Source organism: Mastigoproctus giganteus, chromosome 10 (assembly GCF_048544385.1).
Source record: "Mastigoproctus giganteus isolate SK-2022 chromosome 10, ASM4854438v1, whole genome shotgun sequence".
NCBI classification, from domain to species: Eukaryota; Metazoa; Arthropoda; class Arachnida; order Uropygi; family Thelyphonidae; genus Mastigoproctus; species Mastigoproctus giganteus.
In genome coordinates, this window is record NC_143584.1 from 221,167,812 (window position 1) to 221,187,477 (window position 19,666).

Below are 19,666 nucleotides of genomic sequence, written 5' to 3' on the forward strand. Positions count from 1 at the left end.
ACCTCTGACACTAGGACTAAACTTAATTCTCAACTTAATTGAGGACAGTATTTCAATTAAGTTGAGAACAGCTAAGCAGCTAAACAGTTATTTTAAACCACTTTTCTCTTAAATTCTTCCCCCCCACTCTGCTTTTCTGGCTTACAACATTTGTCATTTGGTACATTCATAAGTGTATATGGAATTCTTAGCTTTTTAGTTCTGTGAGTTTTCTATACTGGTTGTTTGAATTTTTGCTTGTTGCATGTTGGAATCTTGCAGTTATAGGGTAATGGAAGATTAATCCAGCTGCCCATAGGATTTTGCAAATTAAATTTCTATACTAACAAAAGAAGAAATTCACAGATACATATAAGAATTTGTTAGTATTGTGGTCAAGAAGTTATTAGTATATTGTCTAACTACGGAAATGTGAGTAAACAAAGCTGAAAGATAGATTAAAAGTTACTGAGTAACACCAATAATCACATGTAAACTTGCTTACTAAAAAAAAATAAAAGTTAACATTTCTCATTAAAAAATTGTTGCAATGATTTCATAAGAGCTTAAAATCACATTGGACACTTAAGCGATTTTCTTTCATAAGTTACAAATATTCTTAACTTATATTTGATGAATCACAATACTGCCCTCAGTTTTTTTATATAATGTCTATTAACCACTCTGATATCTTGGTCTACTATGATCAGCATTAAACAGTAGCTTCCGCAGTGGTTGCAGTAACAATGATTCTTTTTTTTTTTCTTTGTGATATTTCATTTTGCACCTGATATGGAAGCACCCAGTGTCTGATCATAAGCAGTACTGGTCAGTAATTAGTATCAACATTAAAATTTAAAAACATCAAGAAGCCTATATAATTACAGTAGATCGCTAAAATTTTCTTGTTTAAAAAATATTTCTGTCTGTTCTAAAACAGGCTGTAAGGATTATTACAGATTTTGCTATTAAAATTGGCATACATGCATGTGCACACACACACTGCCCCACAAAAAGTATCTGTGTCCTTCTGATGCTATAACTGCTGAATAAAGCAAAGTATTTGGCATTAATCATATCTTTAAATAAGATATTTTTTTGCAGGTAATATCCATCAAGAAATAAACTATTCTAACACTTTTATACCATAATAAATATTTTCACAAGTGAACATCTTACAAATCCTTTACCAGGTTCTTGTTCATATGCACAAAATTTGCATGTGAACAATAACCTGATAAAAGGGTCTGTAATATGCTCATTTATTAAAATATTTATCATAAATGAGCATTTTACAAACTCTTTGTCAGGATGTAAATGATGAGTATTAAGAGTATTCTGAGATAAGAGCTCTCCACTAGCTTTCACAAAAATTTGGTGCTCTAGTTATTTCCTTTCTTGAGGGGCAATAACAAGAATATTAATTAAAATTAGAGAGCACAGTATATTTGCTTTAAGAAATGATAAGATAGAGATCTACAGTGACATAGTACATTACCCACCACACATCAGATTGTATATGGTTGTAGCCAAGTTGAGGGGGGGGGAACTAGTGAAATCCAGTTGGCATGTGATACTCATGGAACCAATGAAAGGTTTGCTTTATAACCTTACTGGAGTTGGCATGCCAAAACTGAAAGCAAAAAAGCTTGTTGAACAGTTCACAGCAGCACTGGTCATTGTAGCTATCTACAGAATGATTCTTTAAACGTTTTGGTCACAGTTTGCTGCAAACAAATGATGTCTGATCAGAACAGTTCTGATCAGCCATCACTTTTGTATGTAATATAAAACTTTTGCATGTTAATAATTTCATGTACAGTAGATTGATAACTAATCATAGTGCCAATTTCATGGTGTTGTTTCCAACTCATCCAATGTGATTAAACTAGTTTGATTCACACTGTTAGGTATGGTTTCCTCTACAACTTTCACCAGCATCTCATGTAACAAAGCATCCTATAAAATGTTTAGATACACATGCTGCCAAGAAATTAGACCACTGTCATATTAACAGTACACAGATACTTTTGGGAGGGTAATTTAGTCTTGCAGACTCAAAACATTTGAATGACTCCAAAGGAGAATTTAAAAAAAAAAAGGAAAGAAAGAAAATCTAAAATTTCAAACATAAAAGTATTTTACTTGTCACTAGCTATTATAGATAACTCCGAGAATGAAACTATCAGTCATTTTGATATTTAAAATGGGAACTGTTCCAGAAAAATTTCCTCTCTCTTAGATATTTATGCTATATGACTTCCATGTCCCATACAGATCATTATTTGTATATTTTTGTACATAGTTTTGTGCGTTTATAGTTATTTTTCATTGATTTTAATGCAGAAATACTTATTATTTAATTTGAATATAAAAAATTATCATTTAACTAAAACTGACAATGTTATAAGAAAAATCGCTATAAAAACTAATCCATACAGAGGTAAAAAGAGAGAGAGAGAAAACTGAAAAGTGTGCAGTGTTTACCTTTTGGACTATCACTTACCATAAGGCACATACAAGTCAACAAGTTAAGTAGTTGTACTGTAGATGAAAGATGTATTTTTTATATTATGATATATTAAATGAGAGAACTTTTCATCAGCTTTTCAAAGAATCTAGCCATAATGTTAAAAGAAAGCAAGTGTCATCAATTTGTATTTCACTACGTTCTAACTTTTCTGTTACATGTTTAACTTTGCTAATTTGAGCCTTCTCTGGTGGTGTAATCATGTCTTCTACCTATAACAACAATTAATACGTTAATAACAGAAATTAATATCAAAAATTTTTACTGAAATGAGCACACAAAAAAAAACAACTTTAACAAATTATTTATTATTTGTTATTTAATTAATTTAATTATTTTGGCAGTAGCAAGCCTATGAATTTTTTTCTTCAATTCTGGTGTCTTAATTTTGGAGGTGGTCCTTGATTGAAAGAGATTTCTCTAGGTCTGTTTGCAACTGTCTCTATAGGTGTGGAAGATTGCACTACTAGAAGATATGTGTAGAACAGTGGTGTCCAACCTACAGCCTGCAAATAATTTTTAAACGGTCCATGTGGAAAGCGAACTAAAACAGCATTTCAGAGAGTCGTGCCACTGTGTGTACAGGCATGCAAGTGTCAAGCTCAACTGTATCAAACGTGTACATGTGGTTCAGTACAGTCATATGTATGCAAAATACAGTTATGTACGTATCAATATTTTCATATCGTGAAATTGTACTATTTTTAAATAACTTGTTCATTGTATTGGTCCTGAGCTGAATATCACCATTCTTTTCTTTCTTGGCGATTCCCTTCTACTTCTGAATTTCTCTCTCTCTCTCTCAGGATAACTCAGAAATTTTTTTTTTTTTGGATAGTGCAGCAAAAGCCTCAGGCTTCCTCGCACCATGTGGCTAATAATATTAGTAGTAATAATTTGTATTGAATTAAAAAAATCATCCTTAAAAATGCTCCAAAAGAGGAAAATCAATTTGGAGTGTCGTGTTTTTGATCAAAGGTGGACTGAAGGCTATTTCTTTATTGATTACCACGAAAAAGCAGTGTGTTTGGTTTTGGTTTTGTAAGAAGACTGTGTGAGTTTTTAAAGAATATAATTTAAAACGGCACTATGACTCCAAGCACAAATCTTATGATCAACATAATGGAGTGTTGCAAAAAGAAAAGTGTTCAAAGTTACAAAACGAATTAAGAAAACAACAAAACACAGTGAAAACGTATTGGTTTATCTGCTGTAAGTGTCAGTTATCAAGTTGCACATTTGATCGCTTTTGAAAGTAAACTGTTCAGTGATGGTGAATTTGTTAAGCATTGTTTTTTAAAAGTTGTGGAACAAATCTGTCCAGAAACGAATGATATAAGATATTAGTTTGTCTCCACAAAAAATTATGTGAAGAGCAGAAGATATTGGAAAGAATTTGTTCGAACAACATTTGGAAAACATAAAACAAATGAAATATTTTAGTGTGGTGCTGGGTGACAGTACTGATGTAAATGACACAGCCTAACTCCTTATCTTCATAACTGGAATTAATGATAATTTTGTACCAGTTGAAGATTTAGCTGATCTACACACATGGTGTGTAGATCAGCTAAAAAATCATGAGATGACTTAGTCGTGGCAATGTATTATATCGTTTCTTTAAACAGCTTCATGAAATTGATACTTTTATGACAGAAAAAATCACACCATGGTGTGATATTTTTTTTTTTGGCTGATGCTGCATAAGCTCATACATTTGCTTTCTTGCATCACATGCCACTACTACTACTACTATGTACGGAACAACTTCAGGTGCAAGTCTTTTTGAAAATTTTTGCCAATCTATTGAAAAGTTAGGATTAAATATTAAAAACTTGGTAGGAGTCACAACTGGCAGTGAAAAAAATATGATTGGTAAAAACATTGGGCGTATGGGTAGAATAACCAAGAAAATGATCGATATCGGAGCTGAAATACCAATTGCAATTCACTGCGTTGTGCATCAAGAAGCTCTTTATGGGAAAGTATTGGGTTTCCAACATTATGAATGTGGTTATTTCAACTGTACATTTTATAAGATCTCATGGCCTTAATCACTGAATGTTTCAACAGTTTCTTCCAGAAACTGAAGCTGAATATGAAGATGTAATTTTATATTGTGCAGTGAGATGACTTAGTCGTGGCAATGTATTATATCGTTTCTTTAAACAGCTTCATGAAATTGATATTTTTATGACAGAAAAAGGAAAATCAATAAAACAACTATCAAATATGGAGTGGCTGTTTGATCTTGCAATTCTTACAGATATTTCCAGTCATTTTAATGCTCTTAATTTAAAACTACAAGGGAAAGAAAAATTGGTCTGATTTGTTTGGTGACATCAAATCCTTTCAGAATAAGTTGTTATTATTGTTGTTATTTGGTTTTTAGGAGCATTAGCAACTAAGGCCATATTGCTCCGGGGATATGCGGTGGTCATTCCCTGACCTTTCCGCATCCTCCGTATTTGGTGGTCACGGGCTCGAACCCCGGTCTAATCAAGAAGCGTGTGCTACACACTGCTGCTCCCACCCACATGGCTACGGAGGCACCTTGTTATTATTTAAATCCCAAATTGAGCAAGACAATTTAGTTCACTTTGAATGTTGTATCGAGCTAAAAGAGAAATACATATTTCCAAAGAATCGTTGCCTCTCGTTATTACAATTACTTTTGATGAGTTTGAAAGTCGATTTACTCATATAAGATCCCATGAAAAAGACATAATCTTGTTTGAGAACCCATTTACTTCTATGACTGAAAACTACAATCCCAGCTTGCAACTTGAAATTATTGATCTTCATTGAACCATGTTTTGGCTTGAAGCCAAAACATGGTTCAAAAATAAATACTGTATAAGGACTGTGAAAATAAACTACTTGAATTCTACAAGGCTCTTCCATCTGAAGATTTTCCGCTAATAAAAGGAAATGCCATGAGAATGGCTACTTTGTTCAGATCAATGTATGTTTGCAAATTTTTTCACGCATGAAATCAAATAAATATTTTAAAAGAAACAGAATAACAGATGAGCATCTTCATTCTGTATTGAGAATTGGCATCAAAAATTTTCAAACAAATTTTGAACAATTATCTAAAAATATCTAGCCTCAATCACCTCATTAAATGTTAAGTTTTGTTCAGTAAATGTTATTGTTTATTGTACTTAATACAATTTTCGAATATTTCAATATTAGGTGTATCATTATATTTATTTATTCACCCAGGTTTTCAAGGTATTGAAAAGCAGTGATCCTTTCTTAGGTTGTAAATTTTCTAAAGCATTTAAAAGCAAAAGTAAAGTATTTTTTAAATAAACAAAAGTGAGTCATTTTTATAATTTTAATAAAATCTAAAAAATAAATCACTGACATAGATTTGTTGCACATAAAAGTGTTGGGAATTTGCATTTTTTATATATAGCCTGAAAATAAAATATGGTAACATGAAAACAGAAACTTCCTTTAACATGTAACAAGATATGGAAAATGTATCAGAATTTTTTTCTCAAATCACTCAGTGTGGCCCATGAAACAAATCTAACTTTGAGAATATAGCACCCGTATGGGAAAAGGTTGGACACCTCTAGTGTAGAAGGTTGGTCTGTCAGATATGCAACCAATTGCTTCAAATTTCATAACTACCTTATCATATCACACAGCCTAATATGAACATGGTCCATGGTAGAGGCTACAAACATGTTGAAATTTTTAATGCTAGTTCCACATTGCATAACATAAAGTAATAATGCTTTAATAATTCACCATGTTGCATTCCTGTAAATATCAATATCATTCAGTGTTCACACTCATGTTCATTTCATCAGAGAGTAGGAAAAGATATTAATCCAATATGATTATAAAAATAAGTATACTATTATATCTATTTTATTATCTTATTATATTATTCAGCCATAATAAATTAACAACCAGCTTACACAAAACTTTTGGTGTGAAACTGTTGGTGGATGAACAGGGTAAGAGACAACCAGCAGCTCATGTAGACCAATAGCATTTTCTTTTGCATCAAGCTAACAGAAGGATCTGGGTGTGGTGATGACAATAAGAGGAAATGGGCCCTACATGCATAGTAGATATAGAATAGGCTCTTGGTGGTAGTTTTCTGGTCTGGAGGGAGTTTTGCTAGGATATCCTAGTTTCTCATTAAATTGTTTACCAACAGCTTATCATTGCAGTACTCACAATTTAATGAGAAACTAACAGTACTGCAAGTTCTAGCTAATTAATACAATTGTCATATCCTAGTTTCTCCAATACATGTACAAGGATGTTTGACAGCAGAGACCTATCACACCATCATTTTGTCAACCATATGCATACATTGATGTTTCTGAAAATGATGACACCTTCCAGCAGGATTACATGCTGTGCCACCAGGCTAAGTGTGAAAGGATGATTGCTGAACACTCTGAAAACTTGAATTCCATCTGGACTAAAGCAGAATGGGCTGTCAGTCAGGCTGTCAATATTAGGGGGAGTGGTCAACTCCCCCTAATATTGAGTTATATTAGTGTTATATTATAGTTAATGTTATTATGTATCTAACACAGAGCTGTTTTTTAAATTAGGTTTGATTTTTTTTTTTAATGAAAAACCAAACACAAAAGGTATTAGAACCTGCAGTACTTAGTAACGTGTGTGTGTGTTGAAGATTGAGAAGACAAAAGATACTGACATTGAACTTCAATTTCTATACAATGTAATTTTCAAGAAATACCTCTGAGGGAACATTGTTCCAGAAGACAGAAGTTGGAGGGATAAAAAAGGAAGAAGAAAATTTGGTTCTGTGAGTTTAAAGTTGGCCAGTAAATGGATGCTGACTGGTTGCAGCAAATGTTCAGACTGGTTTGAAGGAGAATGGGGAAATTACAAATGCCAATTCAGAAGAACAGTGCCTAAAGAAGTATCTATAGAAGAGGAATGCAGCAGAACAGAACTTCTATGAGATAGAGAGTGGAGAGACCCTGTAAATTAACCAGACTGTGCTCTTTTGAATGGAGCCTAGAAGCATGAGAAGTTTTGGGGCACCACTCCAGATGGGACAACAATATTCCATGGTAGGGTGGATTTGATATTTGTACAGATTGAGTAGTTGTTTAGATGCAGAGGAAGCAATATTTGTGATGTGCTTCTGACAAGATTAGAAGTCAGAGTAATCCACAAGAGAGATATGTGATCGTGTCTAGAAATTTGAGTATCATCGAAAATAAGCATAAGAACAATAGACTCCTTTTGCAAGATATAAGACAGGACTGAGTTACCTTTGCCCTGTTGGAGAATTACGTGGAGATCAGAATTTAAGAAATCGGCAGTGGATATTCAAGAAGATGAAGCTGTTTGTGCAGGACAAGTCTTCTTCAACTGGAAGGTTGAATACAATGTACTATCATCAGCAAAACTATGGAAAAGATTTCCAGGCAGTGGAAGAAGGTCATTAATAAACAAGGGAAAAAGAGTGGGAGAAAGAACTGAACCCTGGGGAATGCCAGCATTAGTGGAGTAGTCAGAATACAGAGAGCTATCTATCACCATCCACAGTGAATGGTCATACAGAAAACTGGATCAACTGCAAAAAACAGTTACAGTTGGCAATCCATAGTACGAAGCTTATTTAGAAGACCTTTATGACAAACAATCAAAATTCTTAGAAAAGTCAAGAGGAATTGGTTGAGTTTCAACAAAGTTTTCTGTTGAATTTGTTTATAGACGGGTAACATAAGACATTACCCATCCAACATATCACCAGTGAACCAACACTGATGGAATTCATATTAGCAATCATTGATCAGATGGAAAGTTAGTTTAGGAGTTGGCAGTTAATGAATTTCTCTATTACTTTGGAAAGAATAGAGGTAAGTGCAATGGGATGATAATTGGATGGGAAGGATTTATCACCCTTTTTAGGAACTGGCTACATAAGAACAAATTTCCAAGAATAAGGAAAAACTCCAGTGGAATAAGAATGTGTAAAAAGAATACCAACAGCAGGACCTGGAGCTTTCTTGGCATCAAGATTGTTCAAAGTTCTTCTGACAGAAGACCACAGGAAGCATTAATTGGAGTGTACTGGGAATGTTAGGAAGTGGATTACCAAGATCATCAATACAAGAGTTAGAAGAAAAGTAGGATGCTAGTAAGTTGGCTTTATCTTTATCTGAGAAGGAAATGGAACCATCAGGTTTTAACAGTGGTGAAAGTATAAATGGGCAAAAGTTGCAACCAATAGCTTTGGCAAGAGACCAGAATGCTCAACTACTGTGTGGACAGAAAAGTAACTTTTTTACTCTTAGTCTGATCAAAATCTAATTTGGGCTGATTAGTAACTTTTTTACAACTGCTATGAGTTTTAGCGTAGTAGTAAAAAGAATCTGGAGATTTGGACATGAACCAATTGTGATATTCGATATTCAATAGTTATATTGAACAACCTTAGCACATTTATTGGAAAACCAAGGTTTAGATAAAGGAGAATATTTTAAGGTGGAGTGTGGAATAAAGGATTTCATCTCACAAGAATAATTTCACTGACACAATCTAAGCAAACATATCAGAAGATGTAAAATAGTAATCCAACCAAGGAAAAGAAGAATAAAAATCTCACAGATCATCCCATTTCACATTCTTGTAATGTGAAAGAGCATGAGGCTGTGAATTATTACACAGGAAAGGCTCTATTGGGGAAGAGACCATCACCAAGATGTGATCTCAAGTGCCTAGTGGATCACTCAGGTAGACCATGTATTTTGGTGAATTGTTTGTGAAAAAAAAAGATCAAGAGTGTTGCCTGTGCAGTTAGGATTGTCCAGTATTCTGGTAGGTAAATGAACAATCATTACTAATTGCAAAATCCTTCACATACCAACCAGCTAGGTCCATGTGAAAACCAAATAAAATTGACACCTCACTGTTAGAAAATTTGGACTGGAGAAAGTTAAGTTTCAAAGAAAGAAAGTCAAAGAGTTCCAAGTGACTAGTGGATATGGAAGAATGATAGAGGCAACAGATGAATTTGACAAAATTTGGTAGAGAGATGTTAAGCCAGAAAAATCGACCGGGCTAGCCGGGTGGGTAAAGTGCCTGCCTGGCAACCCAAAGGTCGTGGGTTCGAATCCTGCCTCAGGCTTGGATATTACAATGGTGCTATACTCCCTGGTTGGACCTCACGGCCACGAATGATACATGAAGGAAGCAGGACAAAAACTGGTTCCTTCATGTATTGCTCACATCATACGATAAAAAAAAAAGCCAGAAAAGATAAAAAAAGAGATTTCAAATTAATGTCTTTGACAGGGAATATCAGAGCAATCATATGTACAAGTATCACCTTTAAAGTGAAAGGAATCATACAGCTGTTTGTTTGTTATTTGGTTTTTAGGAGCATTAGCAACTAAGGCCATATTGCTCCGAGGATATGCGGTGGTCATTCCCTGACCTTTCCGCATCCTCTGTATTTGGTGGTCACGGGCTTGAACCCCAGTCTAATCAAGAAGCGTGTGCTACGCACTGCTGCTCCTGCCCACCTGGCTACAGAGGCATCAGTCATACAGCGAATAATTAGGAAAACATATATGAGCAGTGGTTGAACCAACTGATAATTGGGATTCTGTCAGAAGAAGTAAGTGGGGCTTGGGAAACTGTACGTCAAAATGTATATTACTGAAATTGGAACTGAGACCATGTATATTAGTGAAATGAATGAGAAAGTGTTTGGGAGATTTAGATCTTTTCGTAGATTAGTTTATTACTCACACGTTGTATGAGTAATGAACTTTTTGGATATGGCATACACAAAACAAGAATATACCCAGCTCCATGAAATAACATGGCCTCCACAATGCCCTCCCACAAATACACTACTTGGACTCTCTCCAGTCCCTCTCTGGCAGAGTAGAGGCAGTGAGATTATACACTAGCTAATCCAAATGCCTCCTAGAGAGTTACCAATAGGTTCAGTTCAGTCCTTGAAATGTAAGGAAGATTAGATCTTGCCATTATGCTCACCATTACCTCAAAAGACATCAATCATACTGCATGATACGAGAGATAAGGGAGGAATTGCCAGAGTTTTGATCTCAAGTGTAAACATGGGCTTCACCACTTCAATACTCCAATATGCAAAGTAGTGGTATTTTGCCAGTTGATGAGAATCATCTAATACCTAGTATTGTCTGATGATGCACAGGGGTGGTATTCTTCTGTGTGGTGTGGATGCTACATCTTGACCTCCTGCTTATGTTGGTTCATACCTGCGTGGCCACCTCCAGTATACCAGGTGCAGTATTTGAGGAGGACTTGCGCATTAGCATTAGTAGAGGCATATGATGCAAGAAAGCAAGCTTACACAGCATCAGCCAAAAAAAAAAAAAAAAAAACTCCCATTTCACCCCTCTGTTCATTCGAAATACCTGTCCAGCTGAGCCTTAAATTTATTTAGGCTATCAACTTCCACAACAAGGGATGGAAGTCTGTTCCACCAACCAACTACCCACTGGCTAATCACATCATGGTCACATCTATCCAACATGAAGAGGGTATATCCAGGGTTAGTGACATCATCACACCACCATCAAGCAGAATGACCACACTTCTGAAATTCAGAAGTGTGGTCATTCTGAAGTGTGGCCACTTGACTCATAAATGTCACCTGAACATCAGTTTCATCAGCATTTTATATTCCCAGGCAGCAAGCCCTAGTTTGTCATAACCAAGAGAATGTGCCACAGCTTTTCTAATATAAAATGAAGATAAACAGCCGTTATTTAGTATTTAAATTTTCAATCTTCATTTGAAAAAACATTGCTTGAAAATCTATGGAGACACAAACCTATATGAACATTTCAAATTGTGTGTTCACTCATTTAAGGAAAACTATCAAGAGAAAGAATAGCATAGTACAAGTACAGCTGATTAATGTCACACAGTTCTTGCCTCTTATATACCTCAGTTTGGAATCTGATTGGTTCAAGTTACATGGCAGGACAGACATAATTAATGGGAAAATTTAAAAATTTTCACATTAATTATACAAGAGTATTATAATTTCATTTTAGCAAACATTTTTAAGAACTGTCAATATACTACAGTTATAGCTTTGTTAAAATTGAGATGGTAAATGGATCCATCTCCTAACTCTTCTTTCACTTCTCACAAATGCTGGTGTTTTTCTTTCTCCCATTCTTTTCCTCTTGTATATTAATGATATTCCACTGACTCGAAAACCTATCCATGGTTTTTTTGATGATAGCACATTACATTCTATCTTCCAGTTTGAGAACCCACACTATGTACAAACAGATTCAACTTCTCAAATATCCACCACACAATCCCTTAAATGCTGATCTCCACATAATTCTTCAATTCTCAGCAAGAAAACTTAGTTAACTTACTTCAATTCTTTAAAAACTTAGTTAACTTCGATTCTTTTAAAACATTAGCATTAGTTGAGGCATATGATGCAAGAATGCAAGCTTATACAGCATCAGACAAAAAAAAAAACCCTTCCCATTTCATCCCTGGTCACTCCAAATGTTTGTCCAGTTCAGCCTTAAATTTAATTAAGCTATCAACTTCTACAACAGATGGAAGTCTGTTCCAGCAATCAACTACCCGCTGGCTAAAGGCAAACTTCCACACATCTATTCTAGAACTGTCTTTCCTCAATTTGAATCTATGCCCACTCAGGTTCTTAATCTGAGCAAGCGGAAGAATCCCGTCAGCATTGAGTCAGCTCAAACCATTCAAAGCCTTATAAACCTCAATCAGATCACCTTGCAGGTGCCTGGCCTCCAGACACTTCAATTTGTAGAAGTTAAGCCTTTCTTCGTAAGGGCACCAATTTGTTTCCCTCGCCACTCTTGTTGCCCTTCTCTGTACTTGTTCTTAGTAACTCTATATCCTTCCTAAAGTGAGGCTTCCAAACCTGTAGTGGCCTGACCATTCCCTTATACAAGGGAATAATCACTTCCTTATCCCTGCTCACAAAATTCCTGTATATCATTGACAAGACCCCATGACCTACTCTGGCAGCCTGTCTGCACTGCTCAGGCAACTTCATATCTAACTGTACAGTTACCCCCTAGTCTCTTTCATTCTCCACTACCCTAAGTGTAACATCACCCAGTTGATACATTTCTCTGGGGTTACTGCTACTCATATGCAGTACTTTGCATTTGTCAATTTTAAACTTTAACTGCCACTTCTCAGCCCATCTGCCTAACTTTTCTAGATCCTGTTGCAGTAGCATACTATCTTTATTGTCATTAACAACCCTGCCAATCTTTGTATTATCTGCAAACTTGGACATTAAGCCCGATACACCTTCATCGATATCATTGATAAATACACAAAACAACAATGGGCCCAGCACCGAACCCTGGGTGACTCCCCTAATAATATTAGTCCATGTAGAGTAGTGTCCATTTATTACCTCTCTGCTGTCTCCTACTCAACCATCTCTTTATTCATTGTAGCAATTTGCCCTTAATGCCATACTGCTCCAATTTGTATAGCAGTCTTCCACATGCAACAGTATCAAAAGCTTTCCTGAAATCCAAGTATATGATATCAAAATTAATTTTTGCATCCAGCTCCTTTGTGACCACATCATAGTATCCAATCAAATTGGTCAGACAGGACCTCCCCTTAACAAACCCATGCTGTGTCTGAACTATTACTGCAGTCTTGTCTTGATGATCCTGCAACGTTTCTTTAACCAATGACTCCATTATTTTCCCCAGAATAGAAGTCTATAATTATTTGTGTCACCCTTTGAAACCCCTTTGTGAATTGGGGATACATTTGTACATCTCCAGTCCATGGGGACCTCTCCTGAATCTAAGGATGCTCTCATAATTATGGCTAAGGGTTTGCTTACTTCCCCTGCTGCCTTCTTCAATATAACTGGATAGATTCCATCTGCCCCAGGTGCCTTTCTTATGTTTAACTTCAATAATTTCTCCTCCACTTTGTTCTCAGTTATTACAAAATCATTTAGCTCCCTGTTAGAGTTTAGTATACTTATGTCCTTCCCTTCCTTACATAATTCCTCATTTGTGAAAGTAGATGCAAAATACTCATTCAGTTTGTCAACTACTCCACAAAACAACAATGTGCCCAACACCGAACCTAGGATCATCAACAGTCGAAGATCAATATCAAGTGGACCAATCTGATTTATCCCTTTCCTTCTAGAGTTTACATAAGCAAAGAAGTCTTTGTTGTTTTTCTTTGCATCCTTTGCCAAGGATTTCTTGTAATCAGCCTTTGCTTGCTTAACCTCCTTTGTGACTCTATTACAGACTAGCTTATATCTGCCATAGGCTTCTGTGTCACCTGATAATTTATATGCATCCCATGCATTTTTCTTCTCTGCAATGAGCCTCATTAGTTCATCTGACATCCATTTAGGTCTAAATCTTGAACAGTATTTCTTAGATGGTATTAAAAGCCTGGTAGCTTCCAAGATTAATTCCTTGAAGGCTTCCCATTTAGAATTTTCTGATTTTAACATCAGTTGATCCCACTGTATAGAATTTAAAAACTGTCTGAGACCACTGTAGTCACCTTTACGAAAGCAAAAACCCTTTCCTTTAACTTAGTTAATCCTTAACCAAAAACCCCTAACTTAGTTAACTTCAATTCTTTTAAAACTTAGTCCTATTTTATTTCTTACAAAACTCAGTCTTCTTCTCCTTTTCAGTGATACTCAGATTTCTGGACAAGGTCACATATCTCTATTAGGGATTAACCCTGACTTCTAATCTCTTTTTCTCTCTTTGGCTTAAGCATATTGCAAATATCACTTCATCTGTATCAAAAAAACTTGTTTTCCTTTTCACTCTCAGCATCACCTTCTTCCAAACAACTAGTCACTCTGTGCAAATCTCAAATGTGCTCTACCGTGGAATATTTTTCCACATCTGGATGGCACTCCAGAACCTCAAGTAAGGTTCTGACTCTATTCAAAATAGGGCAGTTGGATTAATTAATGATCCATTTCTTACAAAGTCTCTCCACCATCTGTTTCATAGATGTTCAGTTTCTGCTGACTGTCTTTTCTATAAATACTTCCATGGGCATTTTTTTTTCTGAATTGATATCTGTAATTTCTGCACTCTCCTCCAAACCAGTTTGAACACATGCTGCAACCAGTCAGCATCCATTCACTGTCCAACTCCAAACTCAGAGAACTAATATTTCCTCTTCCTCATCTATCTCTTTTACTTCTGTTCCCTGGAACAACCTTCCTTCACATGTAATTCCCAAAAATCACAATCCACAGAAATTCGAGTCTAGTGTCAACAAGTAACCCCTGGCAGCCATGAAGGGCAATACTGCAATGTATTGATCTGTATTATTATTATGATTTCAACAAAGATTTCTATCTTCTGCTGTCTTCTAGGCCTTCACCCCATGCATATTGGTTCTAATACCTTTTGTGTTTGGGTTTCCAAAATAAAAATTATAAATAAAAAGATATATAAATAAATATATAGAAATATAAGTAATAGAAAAGAGAGATATAGAAAAAAGTATATGAAATCATGTACATAAAAAAAAAAAAAAAAAAATCTATAAAAGAAATACAGATAAAAACAGAAAAGTATACTGTTGTAAAACTCACAACCCTAGTGTCATTATCAAGGATCAACCACAAAGATTGCATGAAATGATGAAAATATAAAGTCTCTGTTTCTGATGCAAAGTACTTGCCAAGAAATGAGGCTAAAACAAAGGATTAAAATTTTTACAGTAAATCTAAAATAAAAAATAAGTTTTTCTTCCTTAATATAATTTTATATTGGTGAATCGTAAAGAAAATAAAAATTCCGGTGAATAAGTTTGCAATTATTTGTTCATCAGAAAGTTCATGCTGATAGAGAGAGAACTTTTAAGTAACCTGTTTTATAACCTTTTTTTTTAGCATCCTTAGATTCAGGAAAGGTCCCCATGGACTGGAGATGTGCAAATGTATCCCTAATTCACAAAGGGGGGTTCAAAGGGTGACACAAATAATTATAGACATGTTAGTTTAATTTCTGTTCTGGGAAAAATAATGGGGGGGGGAGTCTTGTCTGACCAATTTGATTGGATATTACAATGTGGCCACAAAAGAACTGGATGCCAAAAATAACTTTGATATCATATACTTGGATTTCAGAAAAGCTTTTGATACTGTTGCACATGGAAGACTACTGTACAAATTGGAGTGGTATGGCATTAAGGGCAAGTTGCTGCAATGGATAAAGGGATGGTTGAGTGGGAGAAGACAGAGAGTGGTAATAAATGGACACTGCTCTATGTGGACTAATGTTATTAGTGGAGTCCACCAGGGTTCGGTGCCGGGCCCATTGTGTATTTATTAATGATATCAATGAGGTATATCAGGCCTAATGTCCAAGTGTACAGATGATACAAAGGTTGGCAGGGTTGTTAATGACAGTAAAGACAGTAAGCTACTGCAACAGAATCTAGAAAAGTTAGGTAGATGGGCTGAGAAGTGGCAACTAAGTTTAATATTGACAAATGAAAAGTACTGCATATGGGTAGCAGTAACCCAAAAGAAATGTACCAACTGTGTGGTACTACACTCAGGGAGGTAAAGAATGAAAAAGACCTGGGGGTAATTGTGCAGTCAGATATGAAGTTCTGTGAGCAGTGCAGATGGGTAGCCAGAGCAGGTCATGGAGTCTTGTCAATGATATATAGGAATTTTGCTAGCAGGGAAAGTGATTATACCTTTGAGGAGGTGATTATACCTTTGTATAAGGCAATGGTCAGGCCACACCTTGAGTACGACATACAGGCCTGGAGGCCTCATTTTAGGATGTAGAGTTGCTAGAACGAGTACAGAGAAGGGCAACAAGATTGGTGAGAGGAACAAAGGGGTTCTCTTACCAGGAAAAGCTTAAATTCTGTCAGTTGCGGCATCTGGAGACTAGGCACCTGTGAGGTGGTCTGACTAAGGTGTACAAGGCAATGAATGGTTTGAGCAGGCTCAATGCTGATGGGATACTGGATTAAGAACCTGAGAGGGCATAGATTCAAATTGAGGAAAGACAGTTGTAGAATAGATATGTGGAAGTTTGCCTTTAGCCAGCAGGTAGTTGATTGCTGGAACAGACTTCCATTTGTGGTTGTGAAAGTTGATACCTTAAATAAATTTTATGCTGAGCTAGACAAACAATTGGAGTGACCAGATGGGTGAAATGGGAAGGGGCTTTTTTTTTTTTTTTTTTTTGGCTGATGTTCTATAAGCTTGCTCTCTTGCATCATATGCTTCAACTAATGCTAATGCTAATAAAGTAATGTAAACTATAAATTCATACAAATTCATAAAGATGATTTTTTTGGAAATGGATGGAACAAAAAATATTAATGAAAAGGTTACCTCTTGTATTTGTGTGCTATCTGCTTCATTCTCCTGCAAAGTAGCTATAATTGCATCAACTCGCTGTTTCTTCTCCAGTAATCTCTTATGTTCTCGAGTTTCCCATTCTCTCCGACTCATTGCATTATAAGCCGCTTTGTAGCATATCTGAATTAGAAGTCTACTCAGCTAAAAATTAGTAAACAGTCCATAAGGAGATTATAAAAAGAAGTCACCATGTGAAGAGATGACAAAAAACAATTATAATTAATATATAGCAAAGTTACTTTAATATATAATTATTACAAATGTTATTCTGATTTATGTTGTTAATCCCTCGCTTTCTGCCATGATGGACATAATGTACCTTTTCATTTGTTACTTATAGATACATTTAATAAGATTTATTGAATGTACTTATAAGATTCAATAAAGATTCATTTATTTAATTCATTTATTTTTGCAAATGCTCAATTTAAATGAGAAATTCAAACACATACCAGATGATAAAGCTTCACACCTCTAGAAGTTGTTTTTAGCACTTTTAGCTGAAATGTTGACAGTAAAAAAGATGCTATGTGAGAAAAGGGATGGATTAGGAAAAATTCCTTAGGCAATGCTGACAGAATTATGTTCACCTTTATTGGTAAGAACTAAATATGAACAACTGCAAACCAACATGCAGAGGATAAACAATTAGATCTGGAAAAAATTCCATTACAAGTTGGGGAGTTTAATTATATGTACAAGTCTCAGTGATGTTCAGAACAGCCTGTTCTAAACATTACCGAGGTTACAGAGCAAATGTCCTCCAATGATCATCCAAGTTTAATTAGGTCAACACTATTTTCATCATCTTTAATGCAATTGCCAAAACACTTTCCTTAACTGAAGGATGTTGATGCCAAAAGTGGCAACCTCTGAGCCTATCCTACTGGTGGATAGTATAACCTATTGGACAACAATAATAAGAACTCAAAATACATGCTTGGATACTCACACAAATATGATTAAGTTAAAACAACAACAACTTGTAATGGTAATTTGTGACTGTTTCTATCCTCTGTATCTGTGTTTGTACTTGTCCACATATAATCTTTATTTAATCAGAAATGTCTAAGAATCCTCCCTACGTATCCTCTCTCTCTCTCTCTCTCTCTCTCTCTCTCTCTCTCTCTCTCTCTCCTTTCTCACATTTATAATTTTTTACTTAACAGAACTCCAGTTTTTTCAGCTCTTCACATTTCCATCCACTTTTGGCCACTGAACTTTAATCACTGTTTAATATATATCCTTTTGAATTTCTCATTTAAATTCAGCTTCAGCTGGGAAAATAACTAATGCACACTATAATTATAAACACTATTAAAAATAGTGTTTATAATAATTACATATCAATATCAGCTGTAATATAAATCATGTCTTCTTACTCTTTTTTTTTATATAATAATCTAATAATAATGATCTTTACTGACCAGAGTAATGGACACAATAGATGACAAGGTCATCTATTGTCTGCATACAGATAAGTAACAATGGTATGGCATTTAGTCATAGCATTATTTCGAATCAGCAAAGAGGTGGCACTAAGGATAGAACAAAGGAACCCTCTTCCTTCCTTAATATATGTATTGGAAAAGATATTAAAACTTAAACATGGAAGGTTCTGTTATTTAAAAAGCTCTGGATGAATTCTGGAAGGTGTCCACACAACCCAAAACCAAGTAGACAGTGCAGTTCCTTGTCGCCACATTGTATCAAATGCTTTGATACAATGAATTGAATGGATTGAGCACACTGAATTCTGATGGGATCCTTCCACTTGTTCAGATTACGAACCTAAGGGGGCATAAATTCAAATTAAGAAAAGACAGATGTAGAATAGATGTGCGGAAATTTGCCTTTACCCAGCGTGTGGTTAATTACTGGAACAAACTTTCATCTGTCGTTGTGGAAGTTGATAGGTTGAATAAATTTAAGGAGGAACTGGACAGGCATTTGGAGGGAATGGTGTGATTTTTTTTTTTTTGGCTGATGCTGCATAAGCTCATACATTTGCTTTCTTGCATCACATGCCACTACTACTACTACTACTACTACTTTCTCTATATCAAGAGAGAGAGAGCATGACTAGGTGTTCATTTCTTTGAAAGGCATTACAAGCATTTGTTTCAATTTTAACCATTAAGTCGAGTGGGGATTGATTTCTTTGAAAGCCATATTGATCTGGGCTTGTGATTTTGTGAGCTTCTGGATACCAGGTTAATCTGCTATTTATCAATATTTCCAAGGTTTTGCCAAGTGAAAGCAATTGGTCAATAATTTGCCCAGGGGTTTTTAAAATTAAAGTATAGTGGAGAATTGCCATATACTAGGATATGAGTATCCATGTGCTGTAAAATCTGTCACTTTACAATCTGGAATTCCTTAAAATCTGGCATATTTTACAAAAAATATACATATAATAATAATAAATAATATATAAATAAACATTTTACAATCTGGAAATATTAAAAAAGAAATTAGGCACACATTTGTCTTTAAGAATCCATGCAAAAAAAGAGTGATCTTTCGAAGATATTTGCAGCAATAGCTTGTCCGTTTATCTGTTTTTGTGGTAGCAGGATATAAACTGCACTAATAATACAGTGGTCTTAATTCTCACTGCAGAATAAAGTTGTCTTTGCAATTAGTTGCTTAGACACTTGCTTAAAAGATGAGACTGATATGATGTTTAGACTGTTATAAATGATCTCTCAATGTGAGTT

The 19,666-nt window shown here is 35.2% G+C and overlaps 1 protein-coding gene across 2 annotated transcripts in view; it reads right to left on the reverse strand.

Annotated features, from left to right (window-relative positions):
- Nucleotides 1–2,523: 2,523 nt before the first annotated feature.
- LOC150079952 (DNA-directed RNA polymerase III subunit RPC3-like) overlaps nucleotides 2,524–19,666 on the reverse strand; it is a 99,989-nt gene continuing 82,846 nt past the window's right edge. For both annotated transcript variants that reach the window (XM_090382724.1, XM_090382725.1), the window contains exons 10-11: nucleotides 16,920–17,087; nucleotides 2,524–2,721 (exon numbers count right to left, since the gene is read on the reverse strand). In XM_090382724.1, coding sequence (XP_090238850.1) covers nucleotides 2,581–2,721; nucleotides 16,920–17,087 — 309 coding nt within the window. In that variant the 3' untranslated portion in view covers nucleotides 2,524–2,580. The remainder of the gene's footprint in view (nucleotides 2,722–16,919; nucleotides 17,088–19,666) is intronic.